This window comes from Eumetopias jubatus, unplaced genomic scaffold (assembly GCF_037043125.1).
Source record: "Eumetopias jubatus isolate StellerSeaLion01/CBP00866 unplaced genomic scaffold, mEumJub1_p1.0 scaffold_3, whole genome shotgun sequence".
NCBI classification, from domain to species: domain Eukaryota; kingdom Metazoa; phylum Chordata; class Mammalia; order Carnivora; family Otariidae; genus Eumetopias; species Eumetopias jubatus.
In genome coordinates this window covers 138,171,245-138,190,643 of record NW_028274809.1, presented here as the reverse complement: position 1 = coordinate 138,190,643, position 19,399 = coordinate 138,171,245, and the positions used below count along the sequence as shown (strand labels likewise).

At 49.0% G+C, this 19,399-nt stretch overlaps 1 protein-coding gene across 4 annotated transcripts in view; it reads right to left on the bottom strand.

Annotated features, from left to right (window-relative positions):
• Window positions 1-17,842: 17,842 nt before the first annotated feature.
• Window positions 17,843-19,399, bottom strand: part of RUBCNL (rubicon like autophagy enhancer) — a 39,715-nt gene continuing 38,158 nt past the window's right edge. For all 4 annotated transcript variants that reach the window (XM_028103758.2, XM_028103767.2, XM_028103755.2 and 1 more), the window contains exon 14: window positions 17,843-18,807. In XM_028103758.2, the coding sequence (XP_027959559.1) occupies window positions 18,695-18,807 (113 nt within the window). In that variant the 3' untranslated portion in view covers window positions 17,843-18,694. The remainder of the gene's footprint in view (window positions 18,808-19,399) is intronic.

Below are 19,399 nucleotides of genomic sequence, written 5' to 3'. Positions count from 1 at the left end.
GTCAGACTGGCAAAAATTTAGAAGCTAGGTGATACCATATATTGGCAAGGATATAGAGCAACAGGAATTCTTATTCATTGCTGAAGACAGTACAAACTGGTACAACCACTTTGAAAACAATGTTGTGTTACCTAGAAAATGTTGACATACTTATATCCTAGAAAGTACTAGTCCACACCTGAGTATGTACTGTAGAGGAATTTTTATATGTGTATTAGGAGATATGTCTGAGGAAGTTTGTAGTTTTGTTGTAATAGCAAAAAGTGGGATAGGCTCAAATGTCCACCAATGGTAGGAATATAAAATCGATAATTGCATCTTGATATTTTAATGCAATAAAATGCTATCTAGCAGCAAAAAGGAATGCATTACAGCCTCATTCAACATCATGATGAACCTCAGGAACATAGAGCAGAATGAAAAAAAACAAATGGCAGAAGTAGTATGATTTCATTAACATGCAATCTAAACACTGTATTGTTTAGAGATACAAGCAAACAGACCATAAAGAAAAGCAAGAGCATGCTCCATACAAAATTCAGGCTAGAGTTTATCTCAGAGTGAGGAGAAGAAGGGCTGGGATCAATGCGTATCTCACAGAGTTGACAGTAAATGACTGGTGATTGGTGGGTACATGAATATAAGGTATGTTGTTTTTCTTTAAACATGATATGTATCCATCAAAAATTGCTTTTAGTTAAAAACAATTGTAGACAGAGGAAACAACAAGCACAAAGGCTTTAAAGTGGGAAAAGCTAGATGTTTTCCAGGATATGAGAAACCAGTGTGGCTGAAGCCCTTGGGGACAAGGTAGAGAAAGATGAGGTCAGAGGACTAAAATATGTGGGGTGATTGATGATGAGAAAGTATTAGGGCCAAGATAGTGAGGGACTCAATAATACTGAAGAATTGCTGGAGTGAGGATAGAGATGTATTAGTCAACATTCTCCAGAGAAACAGAGACAATAGGATAGCAGAGGAATTTATCATGAAGAAGTGGTTCACATGAAACAACCCACCTGGACTAGCCTGGAATCGGGCCCCTATCATTGTTGAACTGATCCCAGGAGCCCAACCTCAGAGGCAAAGGCAATACCCCCTTCCACAAGAAGCTAAGATAGGCATCCAAGAACATTTGACCAAACTCAAAGAAGCAGGTATTCTAGTCAAGTGCCAGTTGGCCTGGAATACCCCACCGCTGCCAGTCAAGAAGCCAGGAGGGAGATACAGACCAGTTCAAGACCTGTGGGCCATCAACAAGGTTTCCATCTCTCTGCACCCAGTGGTCCCAAATCCATACACCCTCTTCTGCCATATCCCAGAGTCGGCCAGATGGTTCACATGCCTAGATTTGAAGGATGCCTTCTTCTGCCTCTGCTTAGCTCCCCAGAGCCAGCCACTATTTGCCTTTGAATGGACTGAACTTGATACAGGGCGCCAGATGCAACTGACTTGGATGTGCCTCCCGCAACGGTTTAAAAACTCACCAGCCCTCTTTGGGGAAGCGCTGGCCATGGACCTCGCTAGCTTCCCAAGAGAGGCCACATGGTGCACCCTCCTCCAGTATGTGGATGACCTCCTCCTTGCCAGTGACACACAAGAAGACTGCACAAAAGGCACAAAGGCCCTCCTATAGCTCCTGGCAGACTCGGGATACCGAGCCTCATGGAAGAAGGCACAAATCTGCCAACAACATGTCTGATACCTTGGTTTCCTCCTCATGCAAGGGAAAAGAGAACTAAGGCCGGAGAGGAAAAGGGTCATCATCTCCCTGCCAGAGCCCCAGACAAAAAGGGGCCTACGAGAATTCCTGGGGGCTACAGGATTCTGCTGCATCTGGGTCCCTGGGTTCTCGGCCATAGCAAGACCCCTTTATGATCTCTTAGGGGGACCAAATCGAGAGCTCCCTGCCTGGACTGAGGAAGCAGAAGCCACTTTCACAGAGATAAAGACTGCCCTGGGGCGGGCTCCAGCCCTGGGCCTACCAGATGTAGAAAAACCCTTCAATCTCTTTGTGCATGAAAAGGAAAAAATAGCACTCGGGGTAGTACCCAGACTGTTGGGCCCTGGCAATGGCCAGTTGCTTACCTGTCAAAGGAGCTGGACCCCGTAGCAGCAGGATGGCCACTGTGCCTCCGGGTGCTGGCAGCCACAGTCCTACTCATCAAAGAGGCAGACAAACTTACCCTGGGGCAAGAACTTAACGTCAAGATCCCTCACACAGTTGTGTCTCTCGTGAATGCACAGGGACACTGCTTCCTTTCCAACTCTCAGCTAGCACAATACCAAGGGCTCCTCTGCGAAAACCCATAGGTCACCCTCAGAACAGTAAGGACATTAAACCCAGCAAACTTTCTCCCCTTTGAAGAGGGGGAACCAGACCATGACTGCTCTGAGGTGACTGATGAAGTCTATGCAAGCCATCCAGATCTGCGGGATCAAGCCGTAAAGAATCCAGAGCTCGTGCTGTTCAGTGATGGCAGCAGTTACCTATAAAAGGGTGCTCAGAAAGTGGGTTATGCAGTAACCACAACCACTGAAGTCCTAGAAGCTAAGGCATTACCAGCTGGATGGTCAGCTCAAGTGGCTGAAGTATATGCCTTAGTCCGAGCCCTCACCCTTGGTGAAGGCAAGCGAGTCAACATTTATACTGACTCTCGGTATGCCTTCACTACTGTACATATACATGGTGACATCTACAAGGGGAGGGGCCTCCTAACCGCAGCAGGAAAAGCTACCAAGAACAAGGAGGAGATACTGAGACTCCTTGAAGCTGTCTGGCTTCCAAAGGAAGTAGCAATCCTGTACTGGAAGGGACACCAGAAAGGAGACGACCCCATAGCGCGGGGAAATCCATCTGGCAGATGAGGCAGCTGAGACTGCAGCCAGTGAGGACACGGACAGAGCCCCTTCCCTCACCATGGCCCTGACACCCCCAGAAGAAGTCCCTCTGCCCAGTTACACTAAAAAGGAAAAGGAATGGGCCATGGCTGAGGGGACCACCCTGACTGAAAAGGGATGGTGGATGATGCCAGATGGGTGCATCTTTGTTCCAACAGCAACTGGAGGGCATCTAGTCAAGGAACACCACCGACTCACTCATCTGGGAAAAACTGCATTAGAGGCCCTTCTCAAGAAGCACTACAGGGGCGGCTCAGTTGGTTAAGCGACTGCCTTCAGCTCAGTTCATGATCTCAGGGTCCTGGGATCGAGCCCCACATCGGGCTCCCTCCTCGGCGGGAAGCCTGCTTCTCTCTTTCCACTCCCCCTGCTTGTGTTCCCTCTCTCGCTGTCTCTCTCTCTGTCAAATAAATAAATAAAATCTTTAAAAAAAAAAAAAGAAGCACTACATCAGTCAGCTGCCAGCACTGTGCCTAGCAACAAGTGAATGATGCATAATATGTGCTAAAAATAATGCTTGGTCTGCACCACAGCCCCCTCCAGGTGTCCAGAGGTTGGGAGCAACCCCCTTTGAAGATCTAGAGGTAGACTTCACAGATGTGCAGCCAAGCAGGGGGTTCAGATATCTCCTAGTAATAGTATGCACATACTCTGGGTGGGTCAAAGCCTTCCCGACTTGGACAGAGCAAAGCCGGGAAGTAGCTAAAGTCTTCTTGTGGGAGATCATGCCCTGGTTTGGCCTGCCATTAACAATCCATAGTGACAATGGACCCGCATTTGTGGCAGACATTGTACAGGTCTTAACCAAATCTCTCAGCATCACCTGGAGCTTCCACACCGCTTACCAGCCCCAAAGTTCAGGGAAAGTAGAGCGAATGAATCACACCCTCAAGGGAACCTTAGCAAAGTTTTGCCTGCAGACTAACGTCCCATGGCTGGAGGTTACCCTTAGCTCTCATGCGTGCTCGCTGCATTCCTGAAACATTAGGTTTCTCCCCATTCAAATTAATATATGGACAGCCTCCCCCATGCCTAGGGAGCCTTCCAGGAAAATTACATCAGGTTGGAGATAAAGGGATAAAGGAGAAGCTTCAGGCCCTGGGGGCCACCTTAAATAAATTACAAAAGTACACCATTGAGAGGGTCTCAATCTCCTTAGGGTCTCATGTACACTCCTTCCAGACAGTGGACTCCGTTTGGGTCAAAGATTGGAAGAAAGACCCCCTCAAACTGCAGTATGGATAGGGCCCAACACTGTTGTTCTAATGACCCCTACTGCCCTCAAAGTCTCAGGTGTCACCCCGTGGGTCCACCACTCAAGAGTGAAGAAAGCTCATCATTTGGACGAGGAGCCATGCCAGTGGAGAGTCCAGCCAGACTTCACAAACCCACTCTGGCTTCACCTTCAATGAGACCCTATGGAATGATGGACCCTGCTCACCGTGGTCCCTGGCTTTCATCGGCATGGTTTCCCTCATCTTGGGAGTCAGACATTACACCGTTGCCCCTCCTGACTGGACTTTCCCCCAGAGGCTTACTATTGTCATTGCTTATTGGGTGACCCTAGGGTGTATTACTGCACTCACTTGTCCACAGGTTTCATCTGCTGATGGGTTAGCCACGATGGCTCCCTCTAACTGAGGTCGTAGACCCCACTTTTACTGGCCCTCTGCTGTCTACTTCTGAGCACATTCTGTGGTTTTCCTGGCCCCAGTCAGTCCTGGTCTTCTGCTACCTGGTGTGCTGTTCCTCTTCACTGCCTCTAGCTTGCCTGGCCAGGCAAGGGGGGCAAAGTCTCATATCACCATTACTGGCAAATGGACTTTCCAGCTTATCACCCTCGATCTCTCACCAGCACCCCCACTGACTTCTTCCACCTGGGTTGGGCACACACCAAAAGTTAACCTCCATTTTGATGGATGCCAGCTTCTTGATACCTTCTGGGAACCTCATAGACAGTGTTCCTACCATGGCCCTCACTCAAGGGGCCCTATGCCTCAACAGCCAAACACCTGCCCTCAGTTCTGCTCACAAGCCTGGGGATGTGAGTCATGGGTGGCAACTTGGCCAGGAGTGAAATGATGGTCCACCAGGTGGTGCCCTAAACAGCGCAGTGACATCCGGATTTCCGTGTCACGCAGCGCCACCCCAACCTCTTGCTCTAACAATCACTGTATACTGCTCACCATCTCAGTCTTAGAACCCAGTGCCACATCATGGGCTACAGGAATCATTCTCCTGTTGGGCCAGTATCACCCTAGGGGGACTGACCCCATGGCCAAATTTATGTTAAAGTCCATGTTCACTCCAAGCCTTACGGTCAACCCCCAGAGTCAGACAGAAAATAAGTTGCCCTGGCGCATCCCTGGGTCCCCCATCTACACGCAGCAAGCATCTATAGCGCAACTGTTAGGTATGATTAACACCTCCCACCAAGTGCTTAACCACTGAAATCCACCCCTAGCATCTGACTGCTGGATCTGTATGAAGCCCGGTCCCATCCAATACCAGGTGTCATCCTCAACCAATCCACCATGTCACCTCCCACCTTGGCACCGGGGACCTCAGATCATCCCTTTCTGGCTTTGGTACCACTGTATGGCAACTCTTCCTCTCCCATCATGGGCCACAGTCGGGTCTGTGCGGCTAACAACACTTCTGGCTTGTGATCAAGGTGTATACATCTGCATCACCCCGCGCGATCAATCATGCACGCTTGTCAGTCTCTTACCCAATCTTTCAGTCCTTCCCCGGGAGCGAGGCCCCACTCCTATGGAGACCTCCTAGCCGCCCTCGACGCTCCCCTGTGGCCATCCCTCTTACCGTGAGCCTGCTGGCCACATCAGGTGTTGCCCTCAGCGCCACTGGCGTCGGGATGTCTCAGGCTCAGTACCAGGGGTTAATTCAACAACTCACAGCGGATTTTTTCGGCCCTCACTCAGTCGGCCCTGTCCCTGCAGCACCAACTCGATTCACCGGCCTCAGTGGTCCTCCAAAACAGGCGCAGGCTCGACGTGCTCACCGCCGCGCAAGGGGCCTCTGCCTCGTCTTACAGGGGAAATGTTGTTTCCATGCTAATGAGTCGGAGGTGGTCCAAGAAACTCTGACCCAATTACAGGAACGAGCACATCGCCGGTGGGAAACACTCCGGCAGACAACTTGGTGGGATTCCCTCTCACAATGGTTCCCTTGGTTCGCCTCCCCCGTCGGCCCCCTCCTATTGCTTCTCCTCATAGTGGCATTTGGTCCTTGTATTCTTAATGCCCTTACTAGGTTTATCACTACTCAAATTGCTAAAATCAGACCGCAGTTACTCCTTACTCACTATATTGCCCCTTAGAAGATGAAGATGATGTTCTCTAAACTAGGTATTTGGAGGGGCATCAAAGGGGGGAATGATAAGGGAAATCTGTGTCCTAAGATGGCTGATCAAGCGAGCGAGAGCGTCCTAGTCGTTGCCCCGGGGCTTTTCCGGGGTCTTCTCCCCGCCCCGCTTTGCGCGTGCACCAAAAGTGCCAAGTGTGCGGAAGTAGAAGTGTATAAATTGCCCCCTTTGTGCTTGGGGCTCAGACTTATGGAGACCACTCTCCTCTGATCCCGCTGGCATTAAATAAACCTCCTATTCTCCAAGATCTCCGGGTGCCGCTTGGTTCTTACCTCGGGCGATCTAGCCCAGGTTCCGTAACATACTCCGTAACATACTGAGTCAACCGATTCAAATGCTAATCTTATCTGGAAACACCCTCACAGACACCCTGCAAAATAGCGTTTAACCAGATAGCTGGGCATCTCTTGATCTAGTCACACATAAAATTAAGCATTACAGTGCAGTAAGTGGTCTGGGGGTCAAAAGATGGTGCTCAGAAAACAGGAGGCTTGAAGTTAAGATTTCAGAGGTGAGAACAGCCTGGGCGGCCCTGTCATTTTGACGTTCAACTCTTGGTTTTGACTCAGGTCATGATTTCAGGGTCATGAGATCGAGTGCTGGAATGGGCTCTGCACTCAGTTTGGAGTCTGCTTGGGATTCTCTCTCCCTCTGCCCCCTCCTCCCCCCACGCATGCACACACTCCCTCTCTCTCTCAAATAAATAATCTTTAAAAAAATATTTTGGAGGTGACACTATTACTAGTGATGACAGTGTCATAGGATTTTAAGAGTGGGTAGTCAAGAGGGTTGAGAAAGTAAAGGGCAGGGTGGGTCATCTGCTGGGACACAGGTCCTGGACGAATCTTACAAGCTGCTTGCCCGGCAGCCATGTGGGCCACGATGGGGCCACCTGTCCTGCCATCTCCAAATCAGCTACCTTGAGATCCAACTTTTCCTCTCAGTCTTCTGTGGGAAGGTGGAAGTTTGGCTAGATGACTAAGCCAAAGTGGCAGCATGCCTGGGCTTTGGGAGTGGGCAGAGTTCAAGGGGGCTGGCACACTGGCCCCAAGAGGGCAGAAGGCCAGTCCTTGGGCTACGTGTCATCTCCCCACAGCCCCTCAAATCTGCAGTGACCTTACTAAGCTCAAAAGTGGTGAGTATGTTGAATTCCTGATTGGAAATGGTGAAGGAGGTGAGCCGCATGTCTGGATTTAACACAAGGCCAAATGGCAGCACACACAAGTGTGGAAATTTACAAGAAGGGAAAAGCATGAGAATCAAGGCCCAGCGACTTTCAGAAATCACCAGAAGGACTTGCCCAGCTGTCCATCCTGGAAGTGAGGAGCCTGTCTGGGGTAGCCACTCCTGTAACAGCTACAATCTCTCATTTGTCCAAGGAGGGACCCAGGTCTCAGAGAGGTTAAATATTTGCCCAAGATTATTCACTTGCTAAAATGATAGAGGCAGGATTTGACCACTGGACTCCAACTCTATGCTCTTTACCACTCTCTGGCAGCCAGAGAAGGGACGTACTGGGTTCTGAAGGCTGAGTGGGAATTTTCCAGGGAAGAGGTGGGGAAGTGGTAGCAGGCAGAGGAGAGCACAGGTGAGCAGAGCCCAGAGGTGAGAGACCGTGCTGTGTGCAGGTCTCTTCTTCTTTTTTTTAATCTTTCAAAAAATATTTATTGAGCAGCCATATCTGCCAGGTCCTGGGATTGACACCGTTCCTGGTGCAGAGGTCCAGTGAAAAGCTTTGGGGTGGTAGGACATTGGGGGAGCCCCAGAAGGAAGCAGCCAAAGGAGCTCACTGCTCCTCGAACCTGGCAACGGTGGCATTGGCCAACCTCCCTCTGGAGGTGGCAGGGACTCTCCTGGGCATCGGCAGGATGGCTGGGAGGCCCTGTGGCGGCAGGGGTGGTGGCCTGGACTGCAGCGGGAGGTTAGAGCCCAGAGGTGAGAGATGGTGCTATGTGCAGGCTTCTGCAGAGGCCACACAAGATGACCAGCAGCTCCCCAACGCAATACACTTTCTCACCCCCAAGCAAGTGAGCTGTTTCCTCCCTCCAGAATTACTTCCCCTCAGTCTTTATCTCAAAGCTTTTTCTTATTCTTCAAAACCTATTTCAAGGGCCATTCTTTCAGGAAACCCAGCTTTTCTCCGAGCGCTGGGCACTCGGCTGGAAGCACCTTATGCTGTAGCAAAGTGCAAGGCTGCATTTTCCCTGCAGCTGAGAAAGGAGAGTGTGTGTCTCCCTGACTGAGCAGGACACACCCTCATTTCTGTGATATTCCCGCCGCAAACAGAGAACAGGGTGGCGGTTGAGAGAAAACAAACCCAGATGGAGGAACATTCTAGAGTAAGTAGACTGTCAAGGTGAACGGAGGAACTGACCCAAATTAAAGGAGCTGAAGGGGTGTGACGTATAAATGCAGTTCATGACTCTGGAGTAGAATACCAGTGGCAAATTTTGAACAAGGTTTATAGGTTTTTGAGAAGAGAACACCACTATATCAATATTCATTTTCTGATTTTCATCACTGACCTCTGATTATGCAAGAGAATGTCTTTATTTTTTTTTGAAACCACCCACTTCAGTGCTTGGAGGTCAAAGAGCATCCTTTCGGCAGTTCTTCACAAGCGTCCCTGAGAAGTGTTGGTAGAATTCCAACATTTGGGGAAACTAGGCAAAGGGGAATGGGGATTCTTTGTACTGTCTCTGCAACTTCTGTAATTCTTGAAACGATTGCAAAATAAAAAGGGTTTTACTGTTAGAGCTGGGAAGAAGGAAGAGAAAGCGAAGAAAGGGAAAGAGGAAAAGAAGAGGGGGGCGGGGTGGGAGAAGAGTGTGGAGGGGGGAGGGGAAGGGGAAGGAAGAGGAACATCTCCGGCTCCATTCCCGCTCAACACTCACACACCCCTGCAGGCTCGCTTACAATGAGCTCCCCATCCTTAAACACACACCTTCAATGTTGCCTTTGTCATGAGGTCTCCAATCTGATAGGGTCTTCAAAACTTTCTGTTGTCTTCATTAAGCAACTTAGTTGCAGAAAACTATAGAGACCCAAACTGCTTAAAAGAAGAAGAAGGAGAAGAAGAAGAAGAAGAAGAAGAAGAAGAAGAAGAAAGAAGAAGAAGAAGAAGAAGAAGAAGAAGAAGAAGAAGAAGAAGAAGAAGAAGAAGAAGAAGAAGAAGAAGAAGAAAGTGGAGGAGTTCTGCACCAGGAGCCCCGCATTTCCCTCAGGTGGTCCAAGGGCACACGGTCCCCTCTCCGTCCGAGGCCACACCAGTGGCTTCCCTTCCCTTCAGCCTGGCATTGCTGTTAACCCATCTGATGTCTTCCCTGCTTCCAGAAAAACAGAGTTTCTGTCCTACCATCCAACTCCAAAAAGAACATACCTAAAGTTGTATTTCCTGGGACTACATTGGTTTCCTAAGGCACACTCACCAGGCTCCACCTTTAACCTCCCGTGGCTTAAATTTGCAAAATCTGATAACTGGATTATATCATCTGCGGGGTCTCTTCCAGCTCTGCAATCTGTGGTTCCGCAGCTCTTGGGAGATCAGACTGAGGAGACCCCAAAGCTGCCTGGCCTTCCAAGATTTGAAAACATTTTCAGTCAAGGCTGTGTTGCCAGCGCCCTTTTGTGGGAAGATCTGACACCTAACATAGCCAGGAAATTGAGTCTTTAGGAAATTACAAATAAAAATAACAAAACCCTTAAATAATAATGATTGACATTGATTGGAGGGCGTGGATGCTGACCAGCAAACTGCACGAGTATGACCCCCCCACCACCCTTCCAGCACCCCTGTGCGGTGAGTGGTGCTACTTCTGCCATTTTAGAAGTCACTTGTCCAAAGTCACCCAGCTCCCAGAACTCAAGCAGCGGGATTCCAAGCTTTATTCAGAACCCAACATTATGCTGCCTCATCAGAGGAAAATGTCTTTTTTTTTTTTAAGATTTTATTCATTTATGAGAGAGAGAGCGAGCACAAGGTGAGACAGATCACGGCGGGGGGGGCGGGGGCAGGGAGAAGCAGACTCGGGGCTGAGCAAGGACCCCGAAGCGGGGCTGCATCCCAGGACCCTGACACATGACTCCAGCCGAAGGCAGATGCTTAAACTACTGAGCCACCCAGGCCACCCTGGAAAATGTCTTTAAATGGTTTTTACAATGGAAAACAACTTTAGGGATTGTCTAGCCACATTTCCCCAAAAGGCCCACTATCTAGAGACAGTTTCACAGGCTGTGGTAATGTTGTGGGTGTATGTTGGTGGGGGTGAAGAGACAGAATGTTCCAAGATCAAACAAGTTTGACAAATACCGGGTTAAAGAAAATTTATGGTGATACATCTCCCTACCTTCATTATGCTAATGTGGAAGAAAGAATGAGATAGAATAATGAGAAAGAAAGTGATAGAACTCCACATATATCCCCACATATATCCCCAACTCATTATTTTCTCATTAGTTCCTCCACCTCAGAACACTTTGGGCCAGGTAGTTCATTGCCATGGGAACTTTCCTGTGCATTGCAAGATGTTTAGCAGCATCCCTGGTCTCTGCCCACTAGATGCCCATAGCACACCTCCCTTTCCTCCACATCGTGACAACCCAAAATGGCTCCAGACATTGCCAAATGGCACATGAGTGGCAAATACACACCTGGTGAATCCTCTGTTTAGGCCATAGAATTCTTTTCTTCATGGAGGAACTCAAAGGACTCATGTTATGGAAAACTCACATCTGGAAACACCACTTTAGTTCACTTATGCTCACCTTGTAGCAGAAGAAATGAAGACCCAGGGAGGTGAGGTTACTTGCTCACATCAGTTATATAACTTGAGTGATGCACGTAAGAGCTATGTTTCCATAGGGGCTTCAACCCTATCCTAGCACCTCTTGGGTGACTCTGACAATGGGGGCTGGGGGCTGGAATATGGAGGTAGGCCTCACTCAGCTCAGCAAAGCCCTATCTTGGTCACTGTTCCGCAGATATTCAAATTCTCCAGCCATGTTTTTTCCTCTTATTGATGCAGCTCATGGACCCAGGGCACTTAGACACTCATCAAAAGAAAGACCAGCTCATGGCTGACCCTGCGGTCAAGATCATACTGTAATGAATTTCTTTTTTCCAACCAAAAGCACTGGGAGGCTAAGTTCAGAGACGATCCCTTTTCCTTAATCAATTTCCCCGAAGTCCCCTTTCCTTAAGGATTTACCAACAATGGTAGTATTGGGGGCCAAAGTTGACCTCTTGTGTCTCTTCTCCCTGAAGAACCTTTGGAATGGGGGCAGACTTCCACTTATTGAGGCTGATGTGATGTGGAATTAGGATCAGGGGTGCGAATGGTAGAGGGTCAGATGGAGTCTTAGAGAGCAAATGCTGTGCTTTCTAGAGTGTTCAAGCAGAGGCCAAATCCTAAGGTCAGGAGGACCCACAGGAGGGGAAGTTGGACTAGGTACAAATTTAGTACCCACCCTGCCTCTGCATGGGCTGGCCTATGGATCATTCTAGAAGCAGGGACACACCTTAGGCCTTTCTCAGTCCACTGCAGCTTTGGGTTTCAACCACCTCGATGTTAACTTTAGAAGACTAAAGAGACATTCTGGGGCCAGTTGCTTCCGGTCTGGGGTGATGAGCACTCGGTGCTCTGCAAAGCTGTTCTCACCCACCAAGTACACACACGGTGTTGACAATGTTAGCTGTCACCCCTACTGGGCTTGCCATGGGGCTGGCACTGTCCAGCAGCCTTTACACTTACAACTCGTTTCATCTCTACAGCCTCCCGTGGCAGGCACTGTTATTGTGCCCATTTACAGACGAGGAAACTGAGACACAAGAGTTCAGTAAGTTGCACAAGGTCATAGAACTAATAAGTATAAGAGCCAGCTTTGAAATCCAGGTGGTCTGGATCCAGAGGCTCTCAAACTCTGCGCTACCCAGCCCCCCTACATGCCTGAAAACACAGCTCTGAGAGCCCCGCCATTAAGGTGATAAAGACACTGTGGACTGGTCAGGAAACCACCCAGGGCACTGTATGTGATTGGGAACGACTGGAAAGACAGGAAAAACCAACTCTTCCTTTTAAAAAGGCCTTAAGGGAAATGACATCTTTAAAGCAGAATCTGATCAACCACCTTCCTAAAGGGTGATATTCTAGAGTGATCAGCTGCTTCTCTTCTCGCGCGGACGGACACCAAGGTGAGGTAGCCACCCTACAGTTTGGTAGCCTTGCGGGGCATGCTCTTTGCTTGAGGCGCGTGATGTGTGGAACGCAAAGCAATGCTGCCACCTGCTGGAGGAATGGATGATTTTTCCCCGCCTTTCCTGAACAATTTAACTGCGGTGGAAATAAAGGAGAGAGATTTCAATCTCAACCCATCTCCCCATGTGCTGAGTTGGTGCCCACTTGTGATCATGGCCAAAGACATTATTTTGGTTCACCTCACATTAGAGCATAAGTATATTTCCAGGTCTGTTGACGCTTGAAGAACAGACTTCCCTCAACCTCCACAGCCGCCACTGACACTCCAGGCATCTTTCTCTTTCCCCTGGACCTGGAGCCACCTCCAGCTGATCACCTGCCACCTTTTCCTCCCCTACACATGCCCTTTTCCAGGTGATCCCTTTCGAGGGAGGGCAGAGCACATACTCGCCTTCATTTAATCCCCCGGCGGGTTCCTGTCGCGCACAGAGAAAAATGCGGACTCTTACCATGGCCTGGGCAGCCCTACACGATCTAGCTCCTGCCTGCTCTCTGATCGCCCCCTCGGTTCCTGCAGCCATGACCCTCTGTCTGTTTTTTGCACATGGAAGGCTCCTTTGCACCTGGGGTCTTTTGTATTTGCCATTCTTTCTGCCAAAAGGATGCTCTGGACCCAAATTTGCAGTCTGTCAACTCTGTGGCCCATGGCCACAGTGTCTCCTGCGTGCCCCCCATTCCCACCCCGACTGGGGTTCGGGGCAGACGCGTGAGGCCGAGGTGAGCCAGCGCCGGTAGGATCCTCTCTTTATTTGAAATGTTGATATTTTGTTCATCATGAGTTTTTTGACATTAATTTTTTAAAAAATATTGCACAAAACATGATTTCTCTTGAATCTTGAGTTTTCAGGCTCCCCCGAAGTTTATGCCTGAGAACGAGTGCCTCGTTCCCCTCCCGCCAGTTCTTCCCCGCCTTTTCAAGCGTCTTTCCCTTCTCATTTCTTCCGTGGCAGCCCTGGCTCAGAGCCTCATCTCGTCAGCCTACAGTTCCTGGCTCCCATCCAACCTCAACCCGGACCCAGCATTATCTTCCTGTGTAGAGGTTGAGTTGTGAGCCTCTCTCTCCCCAAATCCTTCAAAGTTTCCTGCCTCTTTTGGGTCCAAAGCCCGTCATGCTCACTGGCTCCATGTTCACTAGGCTCCATGTTCTGGGTCCTGTTAACCTTTCTGGCTTCCTCCCAGGCCAAATCCCTCAGTTCTATGCTCGTTTACGCACCCTTCCCCAGAGAAGCCTGCGGTCTGCCTCACTGCCTCTGGGCTGCCCTTCCTCACTTGGGGCTTCTTCCCTCCCTTGCCTTCACTGTGGGGTCTGTCAACTCTGTTACTTAGTTTTAAGTTTTAAGTGACTCAGTGTCACTTCCCCAGGGACATTTTCTGGCCATTTATTTTAAAACATAAAACCTCAGTCTCTGCTGCATAATAGATATATGATAAATATTAATTTCCTTCTTTTTACCACACAGCACAGGCTCGGATGCCGTTGACACAAACAGAGCCATGAGCGTAAAGAATTACTGTCTGCAGTCCTCACCTGCTCCCAGCTCTGAAGTTAGTACAGGACTGGGAGAACACATCACCGGTTAGCAAAAGTTCACTTAGCTGGGAAGACCGAGGAAATCGTTATACACGGGCGAGTTTGGCTTGTGTCCCCCCGCCCCACACACACACCCACACCCACGTTCATCCTTCCAGTTACCCACACCCTGGTCTGGTTACTAATAAGCCATTTCCTATTGGAAACTGTCCCCTAGAGCCTTCCACCTTCGGTGGTAAGGCAAGGTGCTCTTGTTTGACACTTGTGGACTCCGTAAGAAGCAAAGTAGGTGAAAGACTTCAGATCTATAGTCAAGCCCTTTGCCAAAGGCATGAGCTCTCGTGGTGGTGTCCCAAGTGGATCCTGCCACTCCTGCAGTGTTTCAACTAAACCTGCTCTCCGACTTCTATTTACTTTACCTGCCGCCCTGCCCCTGCCTGCCTCCCTAGGGGTGACTGTGGGCACCTTGTCCCATGAGCCCGAGCCTTGTTCCCCATGCCCAGGGCTGGGTGGCAGCACTGAGGACACTTTGGCCTGCCCTCAACCTCCAGCTCCAGTTCATACTTTGACACATATTCTGCTTATCTCCTTCATGGCCTTTGTAATGGATCTTCTCCTCTGCCTGATGGTGTCCAGTGATGCCTCAGACTTGATCTGAAGTTGGAGCCTTAGGCTGACACTCTAAGCACCTAGAGCAAAGGTCTACGAAAGTGACCTCTTTTGTCCACAACCAAAGTTATTCCATAGGATACCACAACACCTTCTATTTGGCAGTCTCTCTCCCCCTCTGAGGTCCTCCACAGGGACCTGGGATGGGGCAGGGCTGCTAGAATCTGTCCCCGTTACACGCAGACGCCCATGAGTGTGGCCAGCAGCGAGCACCCTGTGTAGGCAACGAGGGAAAGGAAGGGTCTTTTTAACGCTCACAATCAACGCCCCCCTCGAGATTGGTCTGCAAGTATATTCCAATTTCTGTGAAATCTGAACATCAAGATGGATTCATTTGCTTTTTCATGTGAGGTAATCGCCACTTTCCCCGGCCACTCCCATGATGATTCAAAGCAGCACCTTCCAAGCTCGTGCCTACCCCTACCACCCGAGGGGGGTGGCTCTCCCCACTGCTCAAGGGCAGGAGTAGGAGAGGCGGCGGTAGCCTCAGTCGCCATTGCTCTGTGTGTGGGGATCTACCCGTACAGACACCCACAGATCGAGACATGGTATAGTTTCCGTGCCATTGTTACCGTTCAGAGTCCATTCTCTGTGTCTTGATGCTTGAAGGTAAGAAATCGAGAACAGGAGGACGCCAGAAACCGTGCCACTCACTCACCATTTAGCCCTCCTGATGACCCTGAATGTTGGTGCATTGGTCTCCCAGGCCTGTGGCAAAGATGACTGCAAACCGAGGGGGTTAAAACAACAGACATGTTTTCTCTCACCACTCTGGAAGTTAGAAGTCCAAAGCCAAGGTGTCTGCAGGGTTGGTTCCTTCTTGAGGCTGCGAGGGAGAATCTGCTCCACGCCTCCCTTCTAGCATCCGCTGCTTGCCTGCAGAGCCCCGTGTTCCTTGGCTTATGGACACATGGCCTCAGGGTCTGTCTCCATCACATGGCATTCTCCCTGTGATTTCTGTGTCTATGTCTCTGTCCAACTTTTCCCTTTCCTTATAAGAACACTAGTCATTAGATCAGGATCCACCTCAATCCAGTATGACATCATCGTAATTACATCGTCAAAGATCTATTTCCAAATAAGGTCACATTCACAGGTACCCGGAGTGAGAAGTTCAACATTTTTTTTTTTTTTTTGGCAGAGGGATACAGTTCAACCCACAATAGTAGGTACTGTTCTAATCCGCATACTAAACAGAGACACAGAGTAACTTACTCAAAGATACACAGAAAATAGGTGGTACGACTCAGTTTTTAATTTGTCTAGACCTAAATATTACCACTTGATAATTGCTTGTACCAGGCCCTCTGCTGCATATATTTATTATCCCCCATTTTATAAAGAGAGGCACGGAGCGTTTAAGTAGCTCGTCCAGAGTCACACGAATATGAAATGGCAGATCTGGGAATCGATCCAATAATTCTCACCCAGGTCAACCCACCAGCACATCTCCGAGATGCCTCACCCTTCCTCCCTCCCTGTCCCCAGCATAACTCCCTACTGCAGCTGAGAATCGTGGCTGCAAGGGACATGTTACTGGAATGTCCCAAGTGAACAGTGTAAAGGCAAAACAGATCATTGGGACCACAGCATTGCCGCTTGATACCTCACAGCGGGTACGAGTCTGATGGGAAAGACCAAGTCCTCGTCTTCCTTCTGGCAGCCAGGGACGAGCTGCCCGGAAAAACCAGGAGAGTGAGTGAGTCCCGTTAAAGAGCAATATATGTCATAACTAATCACTTCCCTGCAGGGCGCTGCACATACGCTGAGGCCGCTTCTGGGTTCTAAGGGGCACCTCACTGGGAAGAAGCGTCCACGACCACAGTGGGGAGGGACCACGTCTCAGCCAAACCCATTGAGTGGCTATTTATGTTGCCTCATTCTTCCTCAAAATAAAAAATCAAAAGCATCACCTTCTTCACCTCCTGCCGACGACTGTGCACTCTTCCCTCCTCAACACCAACGAGGAGGCGCACACGTACACGTTCCAGTGCAAACACAGCAGACTGTACATGGCAGAAGTCGCAGAAACTTCAAAGCAACACAAGAGGATGAGTGAGAAAGCCCTCAGCCCAATGCCGCTAACTAAGGTCTGACCAGCACTTACAAGCTAGGATTGGTTTTGCTTGTATTATCTCAAAAAGATAGCGTATGGGTAGGGGCGAGGAACATGGGCTTTGGAGGCAGGGGGGCTCAGATGCCGACGCCAACTCTCCCAGGCACAACCTGGGGGAACTTAGGTCATTTCTCTTCTCCCAGCCTGTTGTCTTACTTGTGAAATGAAGATGTTGACATAAATTCATAGAGATGTTATAAGGAATATTAACATACCAGTCTGACTCTTGATTCCTAAGAAGGACTATAAGCTACGGGTAAGAATAAAACACTGCTTTAAATTTGATCTTATTTATCTTATCCCATGTACCTAAATTTCTGTTTAAAAGAGACCTGGCTTAGGGGCGCCTGGGTGGCTCAGTCGGTGAAACGTCTGCCTTCGGCTTGGGTCATGATCCCGGCCGGGGTCCTGGGATGGAGCCCCGCATCAGGCTCCCTGCTCAGCGGAGAGCCTGCTTCTCCCTCTCCCTCTGCCACAACCCCTGCTTGTGCTCTCTCTTTCACTCTCAAATAAATAAATAAAATCTTAAAAAAAGAGAGAGAGACCTGGCTTAAGTGAATGGGAGCACAGCTCTGGATGCATCCAGGACGTGAAAATAAGTAACAGGATGAGAAGATACCAGATTGGTAGGAGACACTCATTTCTTTCACATGCTTGATATTATCCCACTGAATAACACACACACACACACACACACACACACACACACACACACACGACTGGACGGGGTTAGGGGAGAACCAGTACCACTCTACTGCCTGCCCCTCCTGTTGGAGAAGTTCATTTGGAATAGGATTAGGGCATGTGAGTCCCGGGGCTATGACCCCCAAGCTCCAGACTGAAGATGTGCCGGGAAGGGACCCAGGCCCAGGACCTTTCTCAAGTAGGAGACAGTACATAGGAGATGGGAGAAAATAAACCAGACTCACATGTCTCAAGAAAGCATATAAATAAAAGAAATCTTAGGAAAAATAAATTCATAACGGTTTAGTGATTTACCTCACCTTTTTAATTGATGTCTATGATTTTATTGTTATTACTAAAATCACATTGTTCATTGACAGTAGTTTCTCACAATTTAAGTCTGTAAATACCTTATGTTCAGTTTTATATCAATGAGACAAAATCCTAAAGGGCAGGGATGACGTTCTACTCAGCGGTGCCTCCCTTGACTTAGTGTGCGGAAGAGAGATGACAAATGCAGGCTGGATTTGTGCGCCTCTAAGAGAGCTACAGAGAGTCAACTACTTCAACCAGCAGCTCCGGGAACCGCCAAGCAACTCAAGCTCCTCTTGAAATTGATGCACCTGCAGAAGTAACGTGTACTCTCTATACCAACCCTGGAATAAGGAAATTCCGTAATACGGATACAATTACAAAATGGCATTTAAGTCGGAAAAAAACCGGGAGTAAACAGATCGCTGGTTGCATTTTTGTTCATTGAAAGTACCAATCCGTTTCACAAAACAAGCTTTATAGAAAGAGGAACAGGGTAATTTGTCTTGTCAGTTACAATTCATACAAAAATAGGCTCCAATATTAGCTACACACAGCCACTCAAATACGATTTAAGAAGTATCAAAAAAAAGCTCTTTAAAAAAATACAGTAGCAGCAAAAACACTGAACATTTGTAAACAAAACCACCAGTAACAAACCTATGCTTAATAACACAAACACATGCATTCTTTTTAAAACATTAAATATATATAATAAAAAACAATATTGGCCATTTTTTCTTAACATACAATACTCAACATCTGAAACGATATGATGAATAATAGACACGAATCGGTGTTATAAGGCATGTTGAACAGTCTTTTCCACGACATTCAGGGCATCATGTTGCTGCAGAAGGTAAACTATGCAAAAGTCTTCTCCTAGCTGTGATCCGTGCACACCGGGGGCACTCGGAGGACTGGAAGCACTGCTTGTGAAAGCAAGCTCTGCACCCTACAAGTAGGAGGACAGCCATCAGCGATCGGCCTATCTCGTCTTCTCACATACGTACAGATGCTCATCCCCACCCTGGGGAGAGAGGTTGTCTGAATCCAGAAACCAGTCGTGCAACAGGAAATGAGGAAGGTTGTGGAAACTGCGGGATTCTGAAGTCCCCGGTATGTCATGAACACGAGGCTGAGAGAGTCTGATGCAAGGGATGCTGCCATACACCCCCCCACACACACCCCAATCTGCCCCAGGACTGCTGCCCCAGCTGCTGAGAGTGTTGGTAGCTGACACTCAGGAGGCGGCCCTAACTGGAAATGGCCCTAACTGGAGAGACCTGCCTCCCTCCCTTCCCTCCCTCCCCCCCCTCCCTCAAGGTCATCTCCCTTTGCTAGCACTGGCCTACATCCGGTGACTGATCAACACGGGGTTTAAAGGTCTGGCTGGCCCCTGTCCCCAGTATGTGACAACGCGAAAGGCCATCTTGCTTCAGAGTGCCCTGTGAGATGTGCTGAGCCTTCGTTGCTAACACACCACGGTTCACCTTCTCCCTCTGCCAAGTCCTGCTGACTTCACACCCCCACCGGTGTGGAGCCTG